Raw genomic sequence first — 23,095 nt, 5'->3', positions numbered from 1 at the left:
ATCCATCACACGTCAAGCAAACAGCTGGGGCATCAAGCAGAGCTGATTTAATTTTTTCTAGGAGTTCGCTATGAACAGCGGGCAACATTGTACTGTGGCAATTAATGTCACAGTACAATACAAAAATACACTTTAACAAGGTACTTAATATCGACAAAACTTATCTACAGCAAAAAGTTCTACATCAAATGCAGGTTATGGTTCATAAACAATGTTTTGCTGACTGAGTGAGCTGTAAAACCATACAAAATTAGTGTCACAATACAATGCACCATTAGTGTCACAGTACAATACAAAAATACACTTCAAAAAAGTACTTAATATCCACAAACCAAGCAAAGTTCTACATGAAATGTAGGTTGTGGTTTATAAACAATGTTTTGCTGACTTTATCAGAAGTGAGACGACTTCTCCTTTCAGTGCAAATTCGGCCAGCTTTAGAAAATATTCTTTCACAGGGTACACTTGTCGCGGGAATACAAAGCCTTTTTAAAGCCAATGCATACAAGTTCGGGTATGTGAATTTTCTACTTTCCCACCACTTCAGGGGGTCATTGCTACGGTTCAAGTACGGCTCGTTCAGATACTTATCAACCTCAACGACGGCCTGCGCTGTTGGGTCGTGGGTTCCTTGCAAGGAACTCAAACTAGCGTCAAACTCATCCCATACTGAGGAGGTCTGAACGGGAGTCGCGAGCTCATTGCTTGGTCCGGGATCCGTGCTTTGTATAGTCGCTTTTATCCTCAAAACAAGCGCTTTTTTAGTAGCCTTAGACTTCGCATCATCCCCGAAGCCTTGGGACTTAAACCGTGGGTCCAAAAGTATTGACTGCGAAATTAACTCGTTTGATTCTCTGTTACCAAACCGCCGTGTCAGGCCACCGATGAGTTCGTTTGCAAGTTTTACAATAGTCTCGGGAGCGTCTCTATTAGTCTCTAGATACTGATTTACTTTTCTCGTCATTATCCTGGACAAAACGGTCGTTTTAGACAATGACACATTTGCTTCGGCAGAAATTTCTGCCGTTACTTGATTAAACACTGACAAGACCTTAACAGCATGGGCCAGTTCTGTCCATTCTAGTTCTTGTAACTGATCTTTGTATCCAAGTAATGCCAGAGTTGAAACAAGTGGCTCTTTGTTTCTCAGTAATCTGTCTAACATATCAAAGGTGGAATTTCATCGAGTGGGAACATCTTGCTTTAATTTAAGTTTATCTTTATTAAGTGAAATTTGCATCTCGTGAAGTTTCGCGAGTGCCGAGCTGCTTTGCTTGAAGTATTGGACAATGGACTTCGCTTTATCAAGTTTTGCCCCAATAGATGCCGAAATGGCATCTGTGACGACCAAATTCAAAGTATGCGCGAAACAACCCAAGTGTCGAAGATTTAGTTCCGTCACAGCTGCTTTCATGTTAGCTGCATTGTCAGTGACAACTGCACAAATTTTGTTTCGGATAGCAAATCTTTCTAAAACTTCATTTGCCCAGGCTGCTATATTGCTACTCGTGTGTCTATCGGAAAATTCTGAGCATTCAATAAGACACGATCGCAAGCAAGTTGCCTTATCAATGTAATGAGCAGTAATGGCATAAAAGCTAACATTGTTAATGTTAGTCCATCCATCACACGTCAAGCAAACAGCTGGGGCATCAAGCAGAGCTGATTTAATTTTTTCTAGGAGTTCGCTATGAACAGCGGGCAACAAACTATTTGTTAGTGTCTTACGGCTCGGCAAGCTATAGTTTGGGTTCAAAACATTAATGAGTTTTTGAAACTCTTTATCCTCAACTAATGAAAAGGGATGGTACTCTTTGCAAATCATCTTGAGCAATTGAACATCAATGATCCTTTTTTTCTGCGCTGACACTGGTCTAAGTGCATCAACATATCGAGTCAATGATGACTGTGATAACTGGCTTGATCTAGGCCCAGGCGTGGAGAACGGGGTTGACGAAGCCGTCGAAGACGAAGCTGGCGACAGCAAACCATTTTCTGGTCTATCAGAACTGTCCGGCAATTGGCCCCTTGAAGGGCGTGGAAACGGCGCCGAGGCAGGTGCAGCCGAGCAGTCGACACTCACGTCTCTCTCGGATGGTGACCGGGAACGCCTGGGTTCCACTCGGCCGATGGGCACTGTGGGGTGCTTCTTCGTTAGATGCCGTCTCAGATTTCCGGTCGACCCAGATGACATTGAGAGCGCAGCTTGACAGTATCTGCATTTCGCCTTGCCGTCCGTCAATTTTTCGAAGTGGTACCAAATTTCGCTGGCTGAGCGATTTGATGACATCGTTAATCTAGGAATGAAATAGAAAGAGAGAACACCGCATTGAAATTACGCATGAGTTGAAAAGGCTGACTTAAAAAAAATGTTGCAGTTTCGCCCGAAAGGCAAAGCATCGGTTGCGATAGCAAATTAGTGGACAGCTATACAGAGTAAGGATAGTAATTTATCGGCCATATAAACTTGTAAACATATGCACACTAAGTAAATTAACAAACATAGTGTTTGTTAATGACGTCATGAAACATGACGGCACCTCACTCGATGACCACAGAAACTCGCTGTCAAAACGCGGGAGTGAGTCAGGATTCTTCTTCGTACAAAAGTTAGCGCAAACCACAAGACACTCACAAGAAAGGCGGACAGGACAACGCGCTGTCCTGTGGTTTGCGCTAACTTTTGTACGAAGAATAATGCACCGACTAGCCCAGCAACAAGTGTTAAGTGAGTCAGCACGGCAGCAGCACTGAGCGAAATGAGCTTCGTCGCTTCTTGTAGGTGCTCGAGGTACAGGTGCCTATAGAAGTTCTCGGAACACGAAAATTGCCACAAAACTTAATTACTGGACATGCCTAAGCATGCCTAGTAATGCCCATGCCTATGCTTAATTACTGGGCAGCCTAAGCATGCAGCCATGCAGTATGTGCTTGGTATAGTTTACAGCGCGACCTGCAGAATGCACCCCTCAGTGTCTGGCTGAGCTTCTAGTCAGCGAGGAAATTGATGATTTTAGTGATTTCGGTGTTCCGAAAACTTTTGTGGGCACCTGTACAGCGAGGGCAGACTCTGGCCCCACCTCAGAATTTGCAACATAGGAGTAGATATAAACTGCAATCACAAGAAGAAAGATGGGAAACTTACCTTCAAAGACAGATGCGCTGACTGAACCGGAGCCGGCAAGCCGAAGACGGAACACCAGGTGAATATGACAGGTGAATATGAAGCGAGCTTGAGGTCGTATTTATATACTTTAAGGCCGTAAACTCTCCCCTGTCCTTTCTTGCCGTCGCTCCCCTCTATACTTCTCCTCACTGTCCTCTTCCTTTCCCTTTCATTTCCGCCGGCTGCAGCTCTGGTATTAGATAGCAATTGCCGCGGCCGGCAAAGTTTTATCCTTCACTTTTTTATTTTTAAATAAACCACTACCACCACCACTGTAAGGCCGCCACTTACATTGTCAGATAGAAGGGAGGACAGACAGCGATAGGGTGCTATCCCCCAGTGGGTATTGTGGAGTTGAGGGCTCAGGACGGGAGTGCCGCTGAGCGAAGAGGTAGATGGCGAAAGGAGAATAGGTTTATTTACATTTTACATTGGTGGTTAGAAGTGAGACCATTCTGCCGTATCCGTTGTCGAGTTTTATATCCTTCTTGTTCCCTAAAGTCCCTAGGTTGAGGACGCCCTTGCCGGAGTGGGAGGGGCCTAGAGCTTTCACCTGTGCACACACACACGACACTGCACTCATGGTCACGCCCCCTTCACATGTGGAGGCTGAGGGAAAGAAGGTTGTCGTCGAGGTAAGGTTGACTGCGGTAGGTGATGGCCTCCGGCCAGCCGAAGGTTTCTGCGGGTCACCGACATCTGTTGATCATCAAATGCCACCCGCCGCTCGAGGCCGGACGCGAGGTCACGAAAACGCCGAAAGTGGTTCCTCGTGCTTGGGTCGGAGATGATGCCCGCCAGCTTGTCGCGGTGCTTGGCACACCAAAGAGCAACCGGAGACGAGACCCTTTGTTCCCTGGCACGGTCACGGCAAATGGGGAAGATAACGTTCGTCTCCCCGAGGCGGCGGCGGCGTTCTACACGTGCAGGCACTTTGTGAAGGGGGTCTGGTTTTGTTCCTGCACTCCAACCGGGCAAACTCCGTAATTGAAGTCAGCTGGCACCTGGGTCCTCTCGGTGCGTGCGGTCCATGGCGGCAGGCCCGAAAGCAATCACCATCAAGTGGCTCACAGCCATACACAGTAGAAACAGGCGTGCTGGCGGCCACCCGGCGAGACTTGTTGTCGTCGTTCCTAATAGTATACAGAGCCTCATCAGACCATCATCATTCAAGCGCTACCCCGGGGTAAGGCCTCCCGCACCACAAGGGTGAGGGGGGGTTTTGTTTTGGGGAGCGGGCATTTCCCTGCCAAGGGAAACATGGGGGGGGGGGGGGTGCGCGGTGACAGTGCACCACGCTCGCACCACCGCGGTGGATCAAAGCCCTTCATTGTGATGTGCTTCGTGCCTTCTTCCTCGAAGATGGTACGTATTGCCAGCTGCGACCGTTTGCAGGACGCTTGCACCCCCGGAAGCGGCTTTCCCTCATAAACGACAGCCCCCACAGGCACAGTGCAGCACCGCCGCTTACAGCGACGACGATTACAGTGTTTTTTTTTTTTGGCGATGTGGGAAACAACATCCGTTCCCCACTCTTATCCGCCCGCTCATCTGATCACTCTTGTCCGAGCGTCCCGCCGTCTGTAGCCTCGTATACATGGAGCCCGACGTTGCGGGTCGGGTCGGGGTGCGCCAGATGTCGGGCTAACCAGCCCGACCCCACCGCGTTTACATGAACCGGTTTCCGGTCGGGCAGAGATCGTCGCTACCCCTAGCGTCGAGCAAGCAAACCACACGCATGCTAGAGGAGGAGGAACGCGCGGACGAAATGTTCCCTTTCCCGACTGCTGCTCTTTCCCGTCGGTTGGTTTGCACGTTCGCGTGCGCGCTCTCTTCGAAGCCGGCCGCGGCTCGGTTTGATTTACAATGTGTGTCTCCGCTGCTGCGTTGAGCTTCATGTTATGTTTGAATCAGCTCTATTTCATGGAGATTTTAGTTTCATGGACGAATGTGCACAACATGGTACTTGATGTAACGTCAAAACGTTCGCTTCCGCCGCTTCCGAAGCCTCACGTCAAAATGGTCTCGTTCAAGACTGAGCGACGACTGGTCCGATCCGAACAGCTCCTAAAATCCGCGAATAAATTACCCGGGAGGTCACACAAGGACGACTTTTTCAATATTTACAAGCGTAAACCTTTTCTTCATGTTCTTCCAGCAGGTGCGCAGCTGTTCCCATGTAAAATTATTACCCATACCGCGCATCTCCCGCTCCAGTTCTTTATATACGTCTTGATTTCGCTGTCGCTTGCTGTCGAGTGCTTCGCTCAGGTGCGCGCTCCATCTTTCGACAGCAGCGCCATCTTGCGTCTGGCCGATTTCTCCGCCATGTTGGCTTGGGTGGCCATACAGGCAGCGAGTACTCACCGCGCTGTTCAGCCTTATCCGAGTGTTAATTTTTGCATGATTTTGACCTGCAAAGTGTTGCACTGTATGCACTCAGCAACTGTGAACAAAATGGTTCGTGCTTCGGCGAGCGGCAACGCAGATGTTTCCCTGCAAGTTGTGCCGAAAATCGACAATGGAGGTGCGCTTCTACTCAAGTGTGCGAAATTCATTTAACGGCTTTCTGGTATCTATAAAGGAGACATTCATCAATGCGAGCACGAAACTTGCTGAGCGCTTCTATGTTGTAGTTATAATTATAATAGAAAAACCGCTCCGTTCCGGGCTAACAGCAGTGTTGCTGTCAAGCGCTCAAGCGGTCTGCCCTGCGTTGCGCCGGTGACACGAACAGATTGAAACTGCGTTCGACCAAGTCTTTCACTACATTTTCCCTCTGCACTGTCCTGAAAAACGGTACTTTCTGTAGTGCTACATGGAGAAGGCACCGCTGGAGCGCATAAGCACACAGAATTCTGTTGCGGCTTTTGGCTTTGCATACATTTCTTGATTACTTCGTACTAACGGTAAAATAACTGGTGAAGCTTGCAAATTTAGGGTGGTCCACTCTTAGCGTGAACATGCGAGTGTGTGGCAGCGCTCTTCGGAGCGCCAGTGCATCCGTCGGCGCCGCGCGTCGAAGCAAAGTGTCGCAGGAACAGAGGAAACTGGATGTGGAGCTTCGCGTCGTCTGACATTTCGCTAAACTCGGAAAAGGATGTAGTAGAGAGGCATCTGGCCTTCGAACGCGATGTAATTTACACACTCGAAACTGGTGCACATGTTGTGACAGTTCCTGAGGAGTGTATCTGTTTGGTCCGTCTCGGGTGCGGCCTCTGATTAATGCCGAAAGAGCGAAAAAGTGCATGCGTGTGGTCGGGTGGGCACTGCGTGCCTGTTGATTGCACGTCCCTAATAGGCACATTTTTTTTTAACAATCGGCGCTTTGCATTATGGCGTCAGTTGAAAATAGTATTTGGTCGATGAGGTGTCACGATGCAAGGTGGACACGTCAAAGCTGCGGCCCTCAGTTTTTTAAGTCCTGCTGGTTTATCGGATATTTACTGCAAGCAAACAGCTGTGGCATTTGTGCAATGCATCATGGCTTTGAAGTACTGTCAAGTAGCTAAGTTTACAGTGTCGTTAATAATCAGTCGCCAGTGTCGGCAGTTATAACAGAAATGTTTCACGTAACCCGCAATGCTGCTGCATCATTTACCCAAATTATTATGTTTTGATTTTGCAAGGGTCACAGACGACACATATCTTAGCGACATCAGCAGTAGGTGCTCGCGTGTAAGGTATGTGTAGCTGAAACAGCCCGCAACCGCACTGCCGCTGTGGCTCTCTGTGTTCTTCACACTGCTCCGCTTCAAGCCGCCTTCGCTACCTGTAGTTGTTTGAACAGCAGACATCGCAGTGGTTTCCCGAAGACCTCGTTTCAGCTTTAATCGCACATACACCCAAATCGGGCTACTACAGCTAAGCAACCGCATACAATAAACACGGAGAACCGCAGAGAACGCACGGATACCGCCTTTCCGAACCAGCTAGAGAGGAGGAAAGCAACATGGCGGTGTTCGGCGCACATCTGGAAAAAATATCTCCGAGTTCCTGATCAGCGCCAGCCAGACCAGATAGGAGGAAAGAGAGGAGGCAGGAGAGGCGGCGCTAAACCTATGCGGCAGCGTATACATGCTCCTTCCTGCCGGGTCGGGCAGAGTCAACCCACCCCCTGCAGTCGGGCTGGCCCAGCTCGACTCGACGGTCCCTTAGCTCTACCCCCTAGCGTATACATGACCCCGACAACCGGTTCTCGGCCCGACAGCCCCCTTAACCCGACTTTTGTGGTGGTGGTGAAAACTTTTTAATAAACAACAGGAGAGTTTGCAGACCAAAAATGGCCCTTTACATAGGTGGAGTCCTTAGTCCGGGACCCCGCTGGACGAGGCCGCTACTCGCGCCCGTTGGACTAGAGCCCTTTGAGACTCCAGCCCCGAGCAGTTGAGCAGGGCTGCCTCCCATGCCTCTCGGGAAGGGGAAGGATTGGGGGGAAGGGAAGGATTCTTTTGACAGGCCCAAACCATGTGGAAGGTATCGGAAACTTCCCCACAGTGAGGGTAGCGCCCATCAATTTTGGGGTCGAAATGTTTTACTATTGCAGGACACAACAGAGTGTTGGTCTGCAAGCGCCTCAGAGTTCGCTCATCAGCTTTACTCAGGCCCTTAGCAGGGACCGGGAAAAGGCGATGGCGTTCGCAGTAGTCGTCCAGAATTTCTCTGAACCGCAGAAGCGGTTGCACAATCTCCGAGCCGGAAGAGCCTGGGTGAGGTGCCCGGTAGGTAAGCGCTCGGGCAGCCGCGTCCGCAGCCTCATTACCTCTAACGCCCTGATGGCCTGGAGTCCAAACTATGCGTTTGGGCGAAGGGTCCGATTCCCTCACTGCGCGCTTTAATATACTGTAGGCTAAAGGTGAAATCTCGCCAGCCAGGTAGTGTTGACAGGCTCGACGCGAATCTGTCACGATTACCCTCGAATTCAGGTCCGAGGCGGCAAGCGCAATGGCTACTTCCTCAGCCTGTGCTGAATTTCGAGCTCGAAAGGAGAGCCCGTTAACGCATTGATCCTGGTGAACTACTGCGGCCGTGTAGAATCCATTGGGCGACGGCCCTGCCACGTCAACGTAGTATACACCCTGTTTGGATCCGTGTTCGTGTTCGAGGGCCCGAGCGCGCGCCTCTCGTCTGCCTTCGTGTGTATGTGTGTCCATGTTGCGCGGGAGTGGAGAGACCCAGAGCTTGTGACGCCATAGCTCCGGAATCCGACACGTCTCCTCTGGAGTGCACTCGTGTTGGATGTGCAAGCGGTCTAGCAGGCGGCGCCCGGATGCCGTCTGCGAGAGTCGCGTATATTGGTTCACGAGGTGGGCCTCCCGTAACTCCTGGTAGGAGTTGATCACCCCCAACGCCGACAACTTAGCATTGGAGGTGGCCACTGGGAGGCCCAGTGCTCGCTTTGTAGCCTTTCTAACGATGGTGTCGATTCTTATTTCTTGTTGTTTCGTAGTGCGAAGGTATGGAACGGAGTAGAGGATCCTGCTGGTCACGAAGGCATGGGCGAGCCGAAGCGCGTCCCTGCCTCGCAACCCGCCACGCTTGTTAGAAACGCGATGGATCATGCGTCCGACCTGTTCGCCTACGCGCTTGAGTTTGGCAATAGTGGATTCCGGGCTGAGCCTGTTATGGATGAACAGACCTAGTATGCGGAGCTCCCCGACCTCTTTGATAGGGCCTCCCGTCAGAGAGATTTGCAAACTCGTGTTGTCTTTAGGATCGGATCTGATGTGCAGAAGTTCCGATTTTGCGGGAGCACATTGGAGACCACAGCCGATAGCGTAGCTATCGGTTATGGTGGCGGCCCGCTGAAGGCGGTCCTCCATTTCCCCAAGGCTCCCTTCGGTAGTCCAAATTGTTATGTCGTCCGCGTATAGTGCGTGATGAATGCCTTCCACCCGGGCCAATTGGTGGGGAAGCTGAATTGGTGGGGAAGCCCGACTTTTGTCGGGCTCATGTAAACGCCCAGTGTGCCGTACCGGCTTCTCTCTCAACTACTGTGCCAAGAACATGACTTGCAGCGCGAGTGGAGAGGGGGGGCGGCGGTGTGCTTTGAGACAGGTCGGAAGAAGAGCCCCGACGGGAGAGGATGTGCATGTCCTAAGGGGGGGGGGGGCAGAGGGGGCTGCCGCCTCCTCCCCAAAAAGCTTTTGCACATAATTTTCCCGAACGTCAGTTTTCGGCCTCTCATAGAGGGAAAAGCAATTTTTTTTGACGTACATCTGAAAAGCTTTTTCGTCTGTGATGCGTCACGTTCCACGTTCTACACGTTGGTAGTTATACGAGCACAGTTTGTAGTGATTGCCGAGGTAAGGAGTTCCTGCCGTACCCCCACCAGGCGCCACTATCTTGCCATGCCGCCGGCGCGGCGACCACGACGACGGTGGTGCCATTCACCTGCGGATGCGATGGCCAGCAACCTCGTCGGCGGGGGGGGGGGGGGGGGGGGGGGAAGGGAAGGGAGCCACCCATTCATGTCTTTATCCCCCCATGGGCTGCAGCGACGCCAGCGAGGAGATCATCGCTTTTTTGCTTGACAAGGAGCGCCGACCAGCCACCTTGAAGGAGGGTACTGAGGGCGGAACAAAGCCACTTCCCAGAGCTCAGTAATGAAGGCCGCTAATCCCACCAGTGAAATGTCCGGGCAGGTGCTCTGACCTTCGTGGACATGTGGTGGCGCCATATCTTAGTCGTCGGCTTGTTTCCCCTGGTATCGAAATGAATATTGCTCGCGTAAGCGTTAATATTCAAATATTGAGTAATGGTATAATATCTATACCGCAATTTATTTTTCAATAACAAAGCGCGCAAAATATTTTTCTGTAAATAAAATAAATAAGAAATCCTTGTTTCTATTCTTTTTTCTTTTTTGATATACAGCAGTCGGTCCGCTCCCCCTAAAAGCACACTCTGGGACCGCCACTGACTGAAGTAATGTAAGGTTGTTAGCGTTGGTCATTTCTCTAAAAATTATGCAAACATCAGCGAATAGGTGAATATGAGAATCCATAAGAGAGCGGGGATCATTAATGTTAAATCAGGAACAGTAGGGGTCCAAGAACTGAGCCTTGTGGGACTCCTGAAGACACCTCTGTAAAACTAGCGATTAAGCAGACATTCAAACCATTTCAATAAGTTAGTCAATATTCAGATGTTTTAGTTTGTGAGGCAAAAGGTTGTGACATACATTGTCGAAAGCCTGGCTGTTGGCTTCTCTCATATTTATAACGAGCCCCTCATTCCCCTTCCCTTGTTTGCTTATTTGAAAAATCCAGAAATATACAGTCAGTTAGTTGATAGGTGTAGAATACAGTGAAATGCATGTGTAAACTATATTAACTGTGTTTCGCAAGAGTAATGTTTTCAAAAACCATGTTGCGCTGACATAAAAACGGAGTTCAATGAAAGGAAGTTGACAAGGTTGGTGAATATTATATGTTTGAACATTTTGGATCAAGTACTGGTAAGGGATATGGGACGTTAATTACTAGGGGATGCTTTGCTGCCGGATTTGTAGACCGCAACCACCTTTCTGATCTTCCACTCTGTAGCAGCTTTGACTGGTCAGTGATGCAAAAGTTTGGTTAGTACAATGGGCGAATAAGCTGCAGTGCTTTTTAAGAACTTTGCGTTGACGCAGTCATAACCCGGAGCGGAATGAACACTGAGTCCATCAATAAGCTTATTTACAGCAGTAGTAGCAACAGTTATAGGTGGCATGAAAATATAGTTGAAGTGGTGAGTTGTAGGCATATATGTACATCACATATGGCTGTAAAGTTGTCAGTGAATGCGCGGCTAAGAATCGTGGCACAAATGCCGGAAGGAATGGGGTCGCCTAATGAGTCAGATAAGGCAAAGGTATCGTCGGTGGAAGGATTAATGACACGCCAGAATTTTTCACATTGGTGGTTACATGTGAGAGGAAGTGCTTTTAGCGCTTTTCAGCGCCTGAACATACGTGTTGGAAGGCGCCGAATACGAAGTCCATCTCTCACTAGTTGGCGAGAACTTTGCGATGCGGTAGAGGCTTTATTTTTGTTAGATAAACTCTTAACGTGAATATTATACCAGGGAGCTATTGACAGACAGACAGACAGACAGACAGACAGACTTATTTGACATCATGTGTACACAATGTCGGGAACATGGGCAAAAAGCCGGAAAAAGCGCGGCTTGACAGGGCCCATGTTCCCTATTAATAAAGGCTACATATGTTATGAATTCTGGTAACAAACACAATTTGACAACAGCAACGATTAGGAAATGGTACAAAGATCACCTTTAAAAAACATAGTTTAGTATTCAATTCGAAATAGGAGTATGAAGCAGCAATGAGGGTTATTAATAAAGTCAATTTGGAATACAAGTGATTAAGATATGTTACAATAATAATGTTTATTAATAGTTTACTATACAATTCAACATAGCAATATGAAGTAGCAATCAAAAATGCAAAACAGAATTTGGAAAATACAAAACTATCACAAATTATCACAGTTCAAATCAAACAGTGTGAAAAACTTTACCACACAGACATTTATCGCTGGACACAAATGATCATGTAATATTGCTGAGTAAGTTGAGTAATGATGGCAGTCTGTAACTTAGTGCCTGGGTTCCGTAGTTAGTTCGTGTTTTTGTAATGTACCATGTTTCGTTATGCCGGGTATCGTAAACGTTAGTATTTCTTGTGAGGTTAGATAGCTCTTGAAATAAGTTGTTACCCTATTTTTTGCTTCCTATAAATCGCCTAAGGAGTAAGTCATTGCATATGGAATTCATGGTGACTATGGAAAGTCTATTAAAAAGTGGTTCTGTGTGAGCGAGGCGCGGTGCGTTAGCAATTGCACGGACAGCTTTCTTTTGTAATAATAACAGCTTAGTAATGCTAGTTGCGTTCGTGGTACCCCAGACCAGGTGGCAATAGTTAATATGCGATAAAAATAGTGAATTATACGAGGTCTGTTAGAAAAGTATCCGACTTTAGTATTTTTTTTTGCGAACACCTGATGGATATGAAGCAAGCGCGCTTGCACCAGCCGACCTTGAACCTTCATGCGCATGCACGAATTTTTTCCAGCCTCCTGATAGCGTCAGTCGCTGGGACGCAGCGTTTGAGTGAGGCAGTGCGCAGTGCTCTCGTCGGTTTTTTATTCCAAGGGAAATGGCGGAGCGACAGGAGCAGCGCTACTGCATCAAATTTTGCCAGAAACTGGACGACAGTCAAGTGGAAACCACTCGGAATATTCAGTACGACTTTCGGTAAAGATGCTATGAGCAGCACACAAATTAAACAGTGGTACAATTGGTTTAAAGATGGCCGCATATCGGTGGAGAGAGAGCCACGCTCCGGTCGGCCATCAACATGCCGAAATGACCAGGTCATTGCCGAAGTGAGCGCTGTGGCGATGCGGGACCGTCGTGTGACTATCCGAGAAATTGAGGAAGAGGCGGACATCAGCAATTTTTCTGCACATTCCATTATCACCGAAGATTTGGCCATGGAGAGAGTTGCGGCGAAAATCGTTCCGAAGCTGCTCACGGTGGAGCAAAAGCAGCTTCGTGTTGAAGTCTCACAGGACATGCTAGATTCCACAAACAGTGACCCCGACTTCATCAACACCATAATCACTGATTACGAGTCTTGGGTGTACGGGTACGACCCGGAAACCAAATCCCAGTCGTCACAGTGGAAGCATTCCATGTCACCAAAACGAAAGAAGGCCCGCCAAGTGCGCAGCAATGTCGAAGTGGTGCTGAAAGCTTTCTGTGACTCCCTCTGTGTGGCACACCACGAGTACGCACCCCACAGGGTCAAACAATGACCAAAGAGTACTACAGGAATGTCCCCCGTCGCGTATACGTGGTGCTGTGCGGAACAAGAGACCGGTGTTGAGATCAACAGGAAATTGGCGCATCCATAACGACAATGCTCCTGCACATTCCTCGCGCTTAATTCAGACTTTTTTTGACGAAAAACCAGACTTCTGTAGTTCAACAGACTCCTTACTCTCCTGATATGCCCCCCGGCGACTTCTGGCTGTTTCCCAAAATCAAGAGGACATTGAAAGGAGCGCGATTTCAGACAAGAGAGGACATTATGGCTGCAACGACAGCTGAGCTAAACTCCATTCCGAAAGAGGCCTTTTCGGAATACTTCCAACAATGGCAGCACCGCTGGGAGATGTATATGGAGTCCCAAGGAGACTACTTTGAAGGTGATTAGGTTTTCAACGCTCCAGTTATGCTAGTTTTTTTTTCTTCGGCCAAAGGTCGGATACTTTTCTAACAGACCTCGTATATTATCACCTTAATGGCCCGTGGTAAGAAAAAGCGTAATTTTGTAATATGCCAACACCTTTCGCAAGTTTTTTAAGAATGAGCTGGACGTGATTATTCCATGTTAGGTGTGCGTCAAATATAACTTCAAGACTTTTTGTGTACGGAACAAGTTCAATGGTCGATGTACCTATAACGAGGTCACTGTTAATGCAGGTGTTTTTATTTTTCGCTTGAAATAACACGGCCTTAGTTTTAGTGCTATTAATAGAAAGTGAGTTGAATGTGCTCCATTCGTGTAATTTACTTAGGAAATTATTGCAGCGTGGCACAAGATCATTAGGATCGGAAGAAGTAAAAAACAGGCTAGCATCGTCAGCATATACAATGAATTTCGCAGTATTATCAATGTTTGTGATGTCGTTAATGTACAGATTAAACAGTAAGGGCCCAAGAATACTTCCTTGCGGTATCCCAGAATTAATTTCCATGATGTCAGAGGTGTAAGTGTTGATGATAACCCGCTGGCTGCGATGCTGTAGGTATGATCTCAGTAGATCTAGAAATACTCCTCTAAACCCATAAAGCTCAAGTTTATTTAATAATGTTTTATGATTAATGCTACTGAATGCTTTTGAAAAGTCAACAAAAATACCTAGAGTTAAAAGTTTGTTTTCGATTGCCTTCAAAATGAGTTCTTTTTGGGTTAAAAGAGCCAACTCTGCTGAACGACCTTTGCGGAATCGAAACTGAGAATTCGTCAGTATGTTGTGTTTATCACAAAATGTAGTCATCCTGTCATTAATTAACTTTTCTATGCTTTTTGAGAATACTGGAAGGATACATATTGGTCTGTAGTTGGACATTTCTTTTTTATCGCCACCTTTAAGAAGAACACTAACTTTTGCTAGCTGCATTGCTTCAGGAAATATGCCTTGCGTAAAGCAGATATTATAGACATGCGTAAGGACGGGAGCTAGGATATGTATGACGTACTTGACTGGTCCGATATGTAGATCATCGGAATCTCGGGACCTACTGTTACGGAACATTAGGAACGTGTTTTGGATTTCATCGGCACAGGTAGGCTCCAAAAATGCGCTATCACAAGTTGTATCTCTGATATATCTTAGGCTATGTGAATCATGTCGACTGTCAATTGGTGTTGTGAAAAAGGAATTAAACGAGTTAGATAAAGATGTTCCTGATTTTAAGATACCATTCACAGCTATATCCGGTGGTAACAGTGCGTTGAGGAGTGTATTGTTCTGTGAGTTGGGTGACTATAGCTGTGAACGTGCTCCATTTGGTTTGAACACTGCGGACATCAAAGCTATGGGAAAGCATCGATAAAAGAAAATAGTTCATTATTATCGCCTCAAAATTTGCTCTGTTGTAGTCTCGTTATTTTTTTCTTTCTGTTTGGGTTCGGAGGGGCTAGATTAATGTGAAAGTGCATTAGCAAGTGATCGCTGATGCCCGGCAGGTATGTAATAGGTGAGACTATGTCAGATCGATTTGTCAGGATTAAATCTAGCGTATTCGCCGCGTTGGCTGTTATTCTAGTTGCTTGTGTGCACAACTGCACTAACGAGAATACTCAGCACACATCTTAAAATTCGCGACTTTGAGACGAGAACGGGGGCATTAAAGGGGAGTCGGTATTCCATGTTTTGTTCGAAAAATTGAAATCCCCAAATAAAACAATACTGAAATAGATCGTGGTGCTTTGTTTTTAAGTGTTTCCATAAAAAGTATGACAACAGCTAGGCAAAGGCTTAGGTGATCGTGATCGAGGAGGTTAGACTTAAATATAGTACAACAGCTTGAAACAGGTCTCAACATCATTCATGTATACTAGGACGTTACAGAAGCTACAAAACAAAATGTCCAAACACAAATTACGTTTGAATTGAGATCATGACACGAAAGTGGATGAAATGTAGCTAACAGAAGAATTGTGAACCGAAGCAAAGAATGTAATGAGCCAGAAATGTGCCTATCAAAGAAGACACTGCTTTGAGAAAATGCACAGCATGCAATAAATGTTCAGCACAAGTGCAGCGTACAGGTCATTATCAAAGAATTTACTTTTTTGTTTATTTCCCACTTCCTGATTGTATTAGCTGCATAAAGGCTTCATCGAAATTATCAAAACTGCCAGTTTTATTTGCTTAGGAGAACGTTAGAGTATCAATAACTTGATTCATAAATACCCTTCAAATGTTTCTATAAATCATCATACTCTTCGTCCTGGGCCACAAGAGCTGGGGCTTCATGAGATAAATATAACGGTGCATTAACAAAAACTTCAACATGCTGTCATCATGTAAGGATTTTATACTGGTGCTGGAAAAAACACCACATTTTTAAATTTTCACTGGCAGGAGGAAGTAACTTTCTTAACTCCGCTGCTTTGGTAAATGAAAGACGATTATGCTGACCTGTTACACCTGTTTTGCAGCAAAAACAGTTCCAAAATCTATAGCGTAAGATATAACACTAATTCAAGGCGAAGCTTGATGTCTTAATTGGTCCAGTAGAGTGGAGAGCTGGGCGAGTTAATTGGTGCAATATTTGTAGAAAGAATACCAGCGCAAAGGACGGGGACACAGAACTGGGAACACAAAACGCAGGAACACAGAACACAGCGTCGTCCTGTGTTCCTGTTCTGCGTCTCCGTCCTTTGCGCTGGATTTTTTTCTTAATTTGCCATGTACTTGTGCCAGTTTGAGTGCACTTCCAGTGAATTTTTCACGAACGTAGTGTATTTTTGCATTCACCATTCTTACAGAATGAGCTGTTTTATATTCTGGTCACTTCAGAAGAGAGGAGTTAGTATAGAAGTAATTTACTTGGAGGATACAAGGAAATAGCTTGCAATGAATTTTCTCATATTTTAATTCTGCCTGGAGGGAATAAATTACGTTATAAAAAACCACTACTACTACTACTACATTACGAGCCGTACGGTGTTACTCAGAAGCAAACAGCCAGGGCTCTCAGCTGGACAAAGCATTTATCATATGTGGAAGTGCGAATATGGCCATGGTGCCCTGGGCATCTTGCATGTACAGCAGGAAGAGCTTTGTGTCTAGACCATCCAGGAGGGAATGTAAAAGACGGGAGGATAGTAGAAACGCTAACAAAAAGCAAACAAAAGCTAGTTGGGGCTCGAAACGCATTTTCGGTTCTAGCAAGTACCAACGTTGGGGAAAAGCCACAAGTTTTGGGCACCTTGCAGTTGGAAGGGTAAGAAGAATGGAAGGTTCTGGGAAGCGGAGGCAGGGCTGCGTACGGCGCACGCGAAGTCGCGGGGTCGCGGTGACCATTGAAGCTTTTCTAGTAAATTGCGGTATTGCTAGAAGACTGGTCGTTGACCAAGGTCGACAAGGAAAACACGTCACTGCCAGTGCCAGACGTCTGTTTTCTCGCAGCAGCACTTCGGAAAAGGGCCACATTCTTCTACTCGCCGCTTTCGGTATGCAGCAAAGGTAACGATGGGGCGTTTTGTGGTGCTATTCTCGGGAAGACGCTTCGCAACGCGCGGCAGAGCCGGCTTCCTCCTCTCTTGTCCGTCTACCCGGCAGGAGCCACTCGCTTCGGTTCCGGCAGGGGAAACGGACAATAGCCGCGGGCAAGAGCGAAGAGGGGCCCCCACCACATGAATGGCATTAAAGGAGTGCCGCTGGTGCCTACACTACTGCTCGTAGTATTCTGGCGCAGGCTTGGTTGCTGCGTTTCGCTGTAATCGCTTATCAGCGAAGTGAACACAGCACCATGCCTTTGTCGACCTGGGTCGAGTCGGTCGAGTGTCGGCCTCATTACTGCCCTACTGACGTGCTCAGTGCAGCGGCACTGCGCATGTGCTTGTATGATCAGACCTTTGAGTTCAGCCGTTTTGTTTTGTATCTTTGTTGCCATCGAAAAAATAAACTTCTCTTTCCATGCCTTCCCGTGAATAGCAGAAAGCAGGGACGTCGCGGCCACATCGGCATTCGCAGGATAGCGCCGTGCTGTCGCTTATTTGCTCGCTTATCCTCTGACAAGTCAAAAAGTCTTCCTGTCGTGGCACGCCATCCACGGCTTACGACACCACGCTTGTCACCCCCTTCGTACTTCAAGCGTTTCTCAAGCAGCGAGAAAAATTTCAGCGCCGCAGGATTCGTAATGAAGGAGCGCCGCTCTTGTTTCGATGAAGCTATCATCAATGAAAAACTTGTTCTTGCATATTAACTTACAGTGAAAAATCTACACCTTTATGCTTTGTGTCTGGTGTATATTCGCACACTGTCATCTGGAACACGAGGTCAAAGTTTGAATGTCATTAAAATAAGCACATTTTCCTGAAATTCTATTTCTGTGTCGTTGCCGCTTTGCAGGTCGGGCCCGAGCGTGCTGAGGGTCCTTCAGTGTCGGGCCGGGTTTCTTGCCGGAAGGCTAGGGCCCGGGCTGGGCGTGGGTTCGAAATTGCGGCCCGTGCACACCTTTATACAGAAACCCAACCACGTTTCCTTTTGTGAAAAAAGATCTATGTGCAGAGTTTAAATGGTGCAAGTACGCTACAGTGCAGCCAATTACAGAGTTCTGTACAACCGCTCGAGGAATTTCAAGAGCATGCTTTACGTGATGCTAGTTGCCTCAGTCACATTTGATGCAGTCTACTACTATTTCATATTTTTTTTTACCCAACAGACATAAAATGTCTAAAGGTGAATATGTAGCGAACACATCGAAGCATCAATTGTGATGCGTGAAAAAAGTTGTACTGCAACATATAAATACTCAAGTCTCGATAAGCAGGAATACTGCAGAATTAAGGGAAATAAAAATTTTCTTTCGTTCGGGCTCACGCACCTGCTACAAACGTATTCTTTATACAAAGCAATAAAACTTGAAGCAAATGTGTAGAAGCCTTTTAGTTAAAAGTATAGCTAAGTATGACAGAAATGAGTCTGTAGGAAATGCGCAGAATAGGTACAGTGATTAGTTAATCAATTATAGTGAATTATAACGATAGGTATTTTCACTAATTCCTTCCAAGAAAAATGACTTCGAAGTGCTGCATCAACACACGATGCAAAATCGGTGAGAGCTTTGAGACATCGTTCGAACAGCAGCGGTCAACGAACGGCGCCATTCTTTGCCAATGCTTTGCGAGAAGACGACACCGCAGGGAACGGTGCGGTACGGCTCACTGAACGAGAGAGAGCCGGCTCTCCAAAAGAACCGCCGCTCACTTTTACTGAACCACGTACGACGCCACGGCTCACTCGTTCTCTAAAAAGAGCGGTTCAAATTGACGGGGAAACGCCGAGGAGGCAACGCCGCCTCCTCGCCTCTCGGCTCCTCGTGCGCAGCCCCGTCCGCTGACGAGCGTTGGCGGGGAAAAATCTAAGGAAAGCATGCCTGTCCCCAACCAGACATGACGTCATTAAATATCACAAAACCACAACGTCACGCGTATGACGTCATATTTTTTTGACCAATCAGCGTTTCCAGTCTACCTACCCGCAAACGCTTGTATGCAGTTGATTTCTCGCACTGCTCAACAGATGGCGCACAAATCGCACCCTGCAGAAGACCCGGCTCTGACGGTAGGGTTCGGCACGGCCAGCACGGCTCACTGAACGAGAAAGAACCGGTTCTCCAAAAGAACCGCCGCTCACTTTACTGAGCCACCGCTCACTCGCTCTCCAAAAAAGAGCCGCTCAAAAGATCCGGCTCGCTCCTGAGCGACCCATCTCTACTTAGAACATCTGAATACAAGGACCAAGTCAGCGGCGGCCGGGGTGAGATGTGGATGGCCCACTGCCCGGCGGCCCGCAAACTCAACTCGGACCGCGAAGATTTCTCCCGTATACCAGCTCTGCTGGAGCAAACCTAGTCCTTTCATGTTGGACTATGCGTAAGGAGAAAAGTGCGCCCGAAATACAGCAGTCCCAGTCCAATTTCTTCTCTGACCACATAGCTCTCTATACTCTCTTGATTACTGCATGCCATCTTTCCAAGCAATTACACTGTGAATGATAAATAGCGCTGTGTAGGATTCGTGTCCCACATTTTTCTAGAAAAGTGGTAGTCAGAGCACTAGGGAAGTCGTTCCCTGGCCAGTTTGTATTTCCGCAGGGAATCCGACACGCGAAAATAAGGCTATTGGGCCATCCACCACCAAAACAGAAGTTGCTTCCTTTAGTGCTATGGCCTCCAAAAATTTAGTCGCGGGACACAACAATGTCAACAGATACATGTGCCCTGATTTTGTTTTTGGTTACAGACCTACAATGTCGACAACAACTAGGTGGAAAGTCTGGGAAATTAGGTACGTTCGCCATTCCAACTTTCCGCTTGTCGACAAAACTCTCAGCTTCGGACAAAAGCCTGAACATCTCTGAAATACAGTGGCCAGTAAAATTCCTGAAGCAACCTTTCTTTGATTGTGTTTACGCCAAGGTAAGCAGCCCATGAATTGTCTAGAGAGATGTGGCAATTCCCTGCGATATTGAGCAGGTACTGATAGCTTATCAAATTTCCTTCCTCGTTTATCCTAGTAGTGACGGTACCAAAACTCCGTTTTCACCTCAAAGGAAGTGTTATGTGATGACATGCCTTCTGTCATGTAATTTCTAAATACCCAAAGAGTTGGGTCGCTTTTCTGTTCAGACCCCAGCTTCTCCTTGTTCTCCTCAAGCAGCTGATGCAGGCTGCGCGCAGTAGGAGCGACAAACGAAGTCTTCACCTCACTTTCCATTACTTTACAGCGCTGGCTGCTCTGCGCCTTGTGCGCTGCGCCACCCTCGTTTTCCTTAGGTGCAGCCATTTCAATATGGCCCTTTTCCTCCTTCTCCCCGACTACATCGGCATAAGTTTCTGCGAAAATCGTCGTGGTGCTTTCGCCCGAGTTCGGCGTCAGCGAAAGCGCAGTCCCTCGTTCAGCAGTTGTTCAGAACTGTTCGAAAAGAGATAAAGGCAGACCCTTGGGATTGAGCCTAAACTGCCTTTATGGTACCAAATGGACCCTCAATTTCGGCCTTAGCAATCGGGAGACACACGCAGTCTTCACTTACTGCCTGACGAATCCATGCGCACTCCGATACATAGTTTTTCCTTCGTGATATACTTAGGATGGACTACATGCATGGTGGCTGTCGAATCCATCAGTATTTGCATTTCTGTCCACTTATGATGAAATGTCTAGTCTACGGTTGCAGAAGGTCATGGTTCTTGGGTGGCCACACAACGAGGCCAACACTGGTCTTTCTTTCGTGCAGTTTGGAGGAAAATGGCCTCGCTCTTTGAAATTTTACCACGTCAAGAGGGTTCTTTTCTCCAGCTCTGACTGATGAGCACCACTCTCTTTACTCCCAGACTCCTGAGCCTTACGTGAGGTATCAGGGCGCAACGAACCACGTTTTTTGTTGTCCTTTTTTCCTGGAGTCCTCTGCTACTCTCGGGAATAAAATTTCTACCCGTGGCACCCGTTCCTGAAGTTTTCACCCGCCTTAAGCTGCCCAAAGTTGCGGCTTGCCACGTACTCGTGCGCAAGCTGGGCCGCTTTTTCCGTGGACAGTCCGTCTTGCCGGTCCCTGACCCACAAGCCGGCGCGGTCTTATAAAGCTGCTCCGGACAAACCATATCCTTTAGTTTTTTGAAAAGAACCCTTGCCTTTGAACTTGATTGCTTGTATACGCACGATGTCGTGTTAGCTAACCGGAAGCCTGTGCACGCACGACGTGGGTCCCTTGCGTCCTCTAGCAACGAAAAGTGGCGTTCGCGCTGGTCGCGCAGTCGCGTGCTGCTGCTTTTCTGTTTTTCCTCATCCATGCTCAACGGCCTCTACCAGTTCGCTGGTGGTTTATCGTGGACGACAGGCATTTCGGCGTTGCTGTGATGGAGATGTTCTTAAGGGAGAAGTATGGCAGCTTTGCGAAGTTTCGCGAAACAAGCGTTCAGATATTTTCTAAGTCAGAACGAACACATTGTTCGTGCCTAAATACAGCGTGGTGAACGAGCACCGTTTCGGCTTGTCCGCATGACGCGAGTCTTAATTCACAAATTTATAACTTGTGTGCTTTTCACGAGTGCAAGACGTAAGAGTTATTACGTTGTTTGAACCGGTCCCCTTACCTCACCCCCACCTGACATCTTTCGCTTCCTTCGAGGCGTGCTCTCCCGCACGGCCTCTTTCGCGTTGCTAGTACTTAACTTCATTAATTGTTATGATTAAGGCGCTGTCATTATGGGACACCACTTTTCTCTTCTAAAGTATTCTGGTTGAGACCGCGCGGCATTCGGAAGCGCGTTTTGGCAAGCGAGCTAGCTATATGTGCTGGTTGGCCAGTCCCCGTGCTGCTGACCTTCATCCCTGCGTGCACCTTTTGCTCTTCTAATCAAGTGGTTTTCTCCCTCGCCACCTTCCTCATAGATCGCCGCCTGCGAAGGCGCCACCATACGCCATATTTTGTTATCACATGAAGGAATTTCAGCATGCACGTAAGCAAGCATAACTTATGATGCCGCGGCACTGTATTAGAGCACTGCTATCCCTTACGAATGAAATTCGGATTCCTAGATGGCACTGAATCCAGACAGTCTTTGAAACATTAAAAAATGAGGTCACATGTGCCAGGATGTGCTGATTACAGAGGACAGCTTTCATATGCTACTGAAAACCTCACTTGAACTACGAGTGAGGTTTAGCTATCCTCGAAGAAAAATCTAGGAGCAAAAAGATGCAGTCTAATATCTAGCAGTACATAACTCATGATACAGGGCTGCTTGTCCCGTGATTCCGACACTACACGTGTACGAAAACACTCAGCAAACTCTCACCTCTCAGTCTCACTGATGCAGTCGCTACTCACGCCTATCCCAGTTGTTATTGCATGAATGTTAAAAAGAAATGGTGATACGCTGCTAAAGAACACCACTTAGGCTGTGAAATCAGAAGACAATTAAAAGCTTGCATCAGTCCAGTATTATTACAGTTAGTAGACCATTATGTGTGTTTATAAACATTGATTCAGGACGTTTAATTGTAGTTATTACAGTCAGCCATCAAAGGCAAGCATCAGTTGTGTCCAGTGCAGTGTGCACAGTATCAAAGGTTCTTCGTGGTCTCCTTATGCAGAGCAGGACAACTCCTGCAAGTTGAGCAAAACCACAAATAATATGCATGACAGTAGGGTAACAAAAAATTGTGGTAGCATGCTGTTTACATCCTTGTGAACATGGCCATTGAAAAGCTCTTGTAATGCTCATTTAAACTCTTCTCTTAAGGAGTGTTTGAAATCGAACGTTCTTGCATCATCATAAAATAATTGCAAGTACCAATTCATGCCCTTGCTAAAAACATACCTGCATTGCGATTGGCGGGCTGCTTTGCTGGCAGCACCTAGTAATTCCCACTAGTTTGTTTTTAAATGGCATAGACAAAACGTTTGACAACAGCAGCAGCAAAACTGGCACACTAATACACATCCACTCACCAGTGAAACCGCTCCATGCATTGGTTGTTGTTGCTGTTAGCCTTTGAAAAGATGGCACATACCCACTCTGGGGGATCGGCCAAGAATTGGGAGGTAAAGGTTGCTATTCACGTGTGCATGATACACATTAGTCACAGCAGATCATCTTAAGTTCTCCGTCGTA

At 47.2% G+C, this 23,095-nt stretch overlaps 1 protein-coding gene across 1 annotated transcript; it reads right to left on the bottom strand.

Annotated features, from left to right (window-relative positions):
* Nucleotides 1-808: 808 nt before the first annotated feature.
* On the bottom strand, nucleotides 809-3,169 carry LOC149325940 (E3 SUMO-protein ligase ZBED1-like). Its single transcript, XM_089562448.1, has 2 exons — nucleotides 3,146-3,169; nucleotides 809-2,297 (listed from the first exon to the last, which is right to left on the bottom strand). Exon 2 carries the CDS (start codon nucleotides 2,288-2,290, stop codon nucleotides 1,181-1,183), a length of 1,110 nt encoding a protein of 369 aa, XP_089418574.1. The 5' UTR covers nucleotides 2,291-2,297; nucleotides 3,146-3,169; the 3' UTR covers nucleotides 809-1,180.
* Nucleotides 3,170-23,095: the final 19,926 nt, after the last annotated feature.

Source organism: Amblyomma mixtum, chromosome 10, assembly GCF_055824585.1.
Source record: "Amblyomma mixtum isolate Tamu chromosome 10, ASM5582458v1, whole genome shotgun sequence".
Lineage (NCBI taxonomy): Eukaryota > Metazoa > Arthropoda > Arachnida > Ixodida > Ixodidae > Amblyomma > Amblyomma mixtum.
The sequence above is the reverse complement of the archived record's forward strand: the minus strand, read 5'-3'. Positions and strand labels throughout refer to the sequence as shown.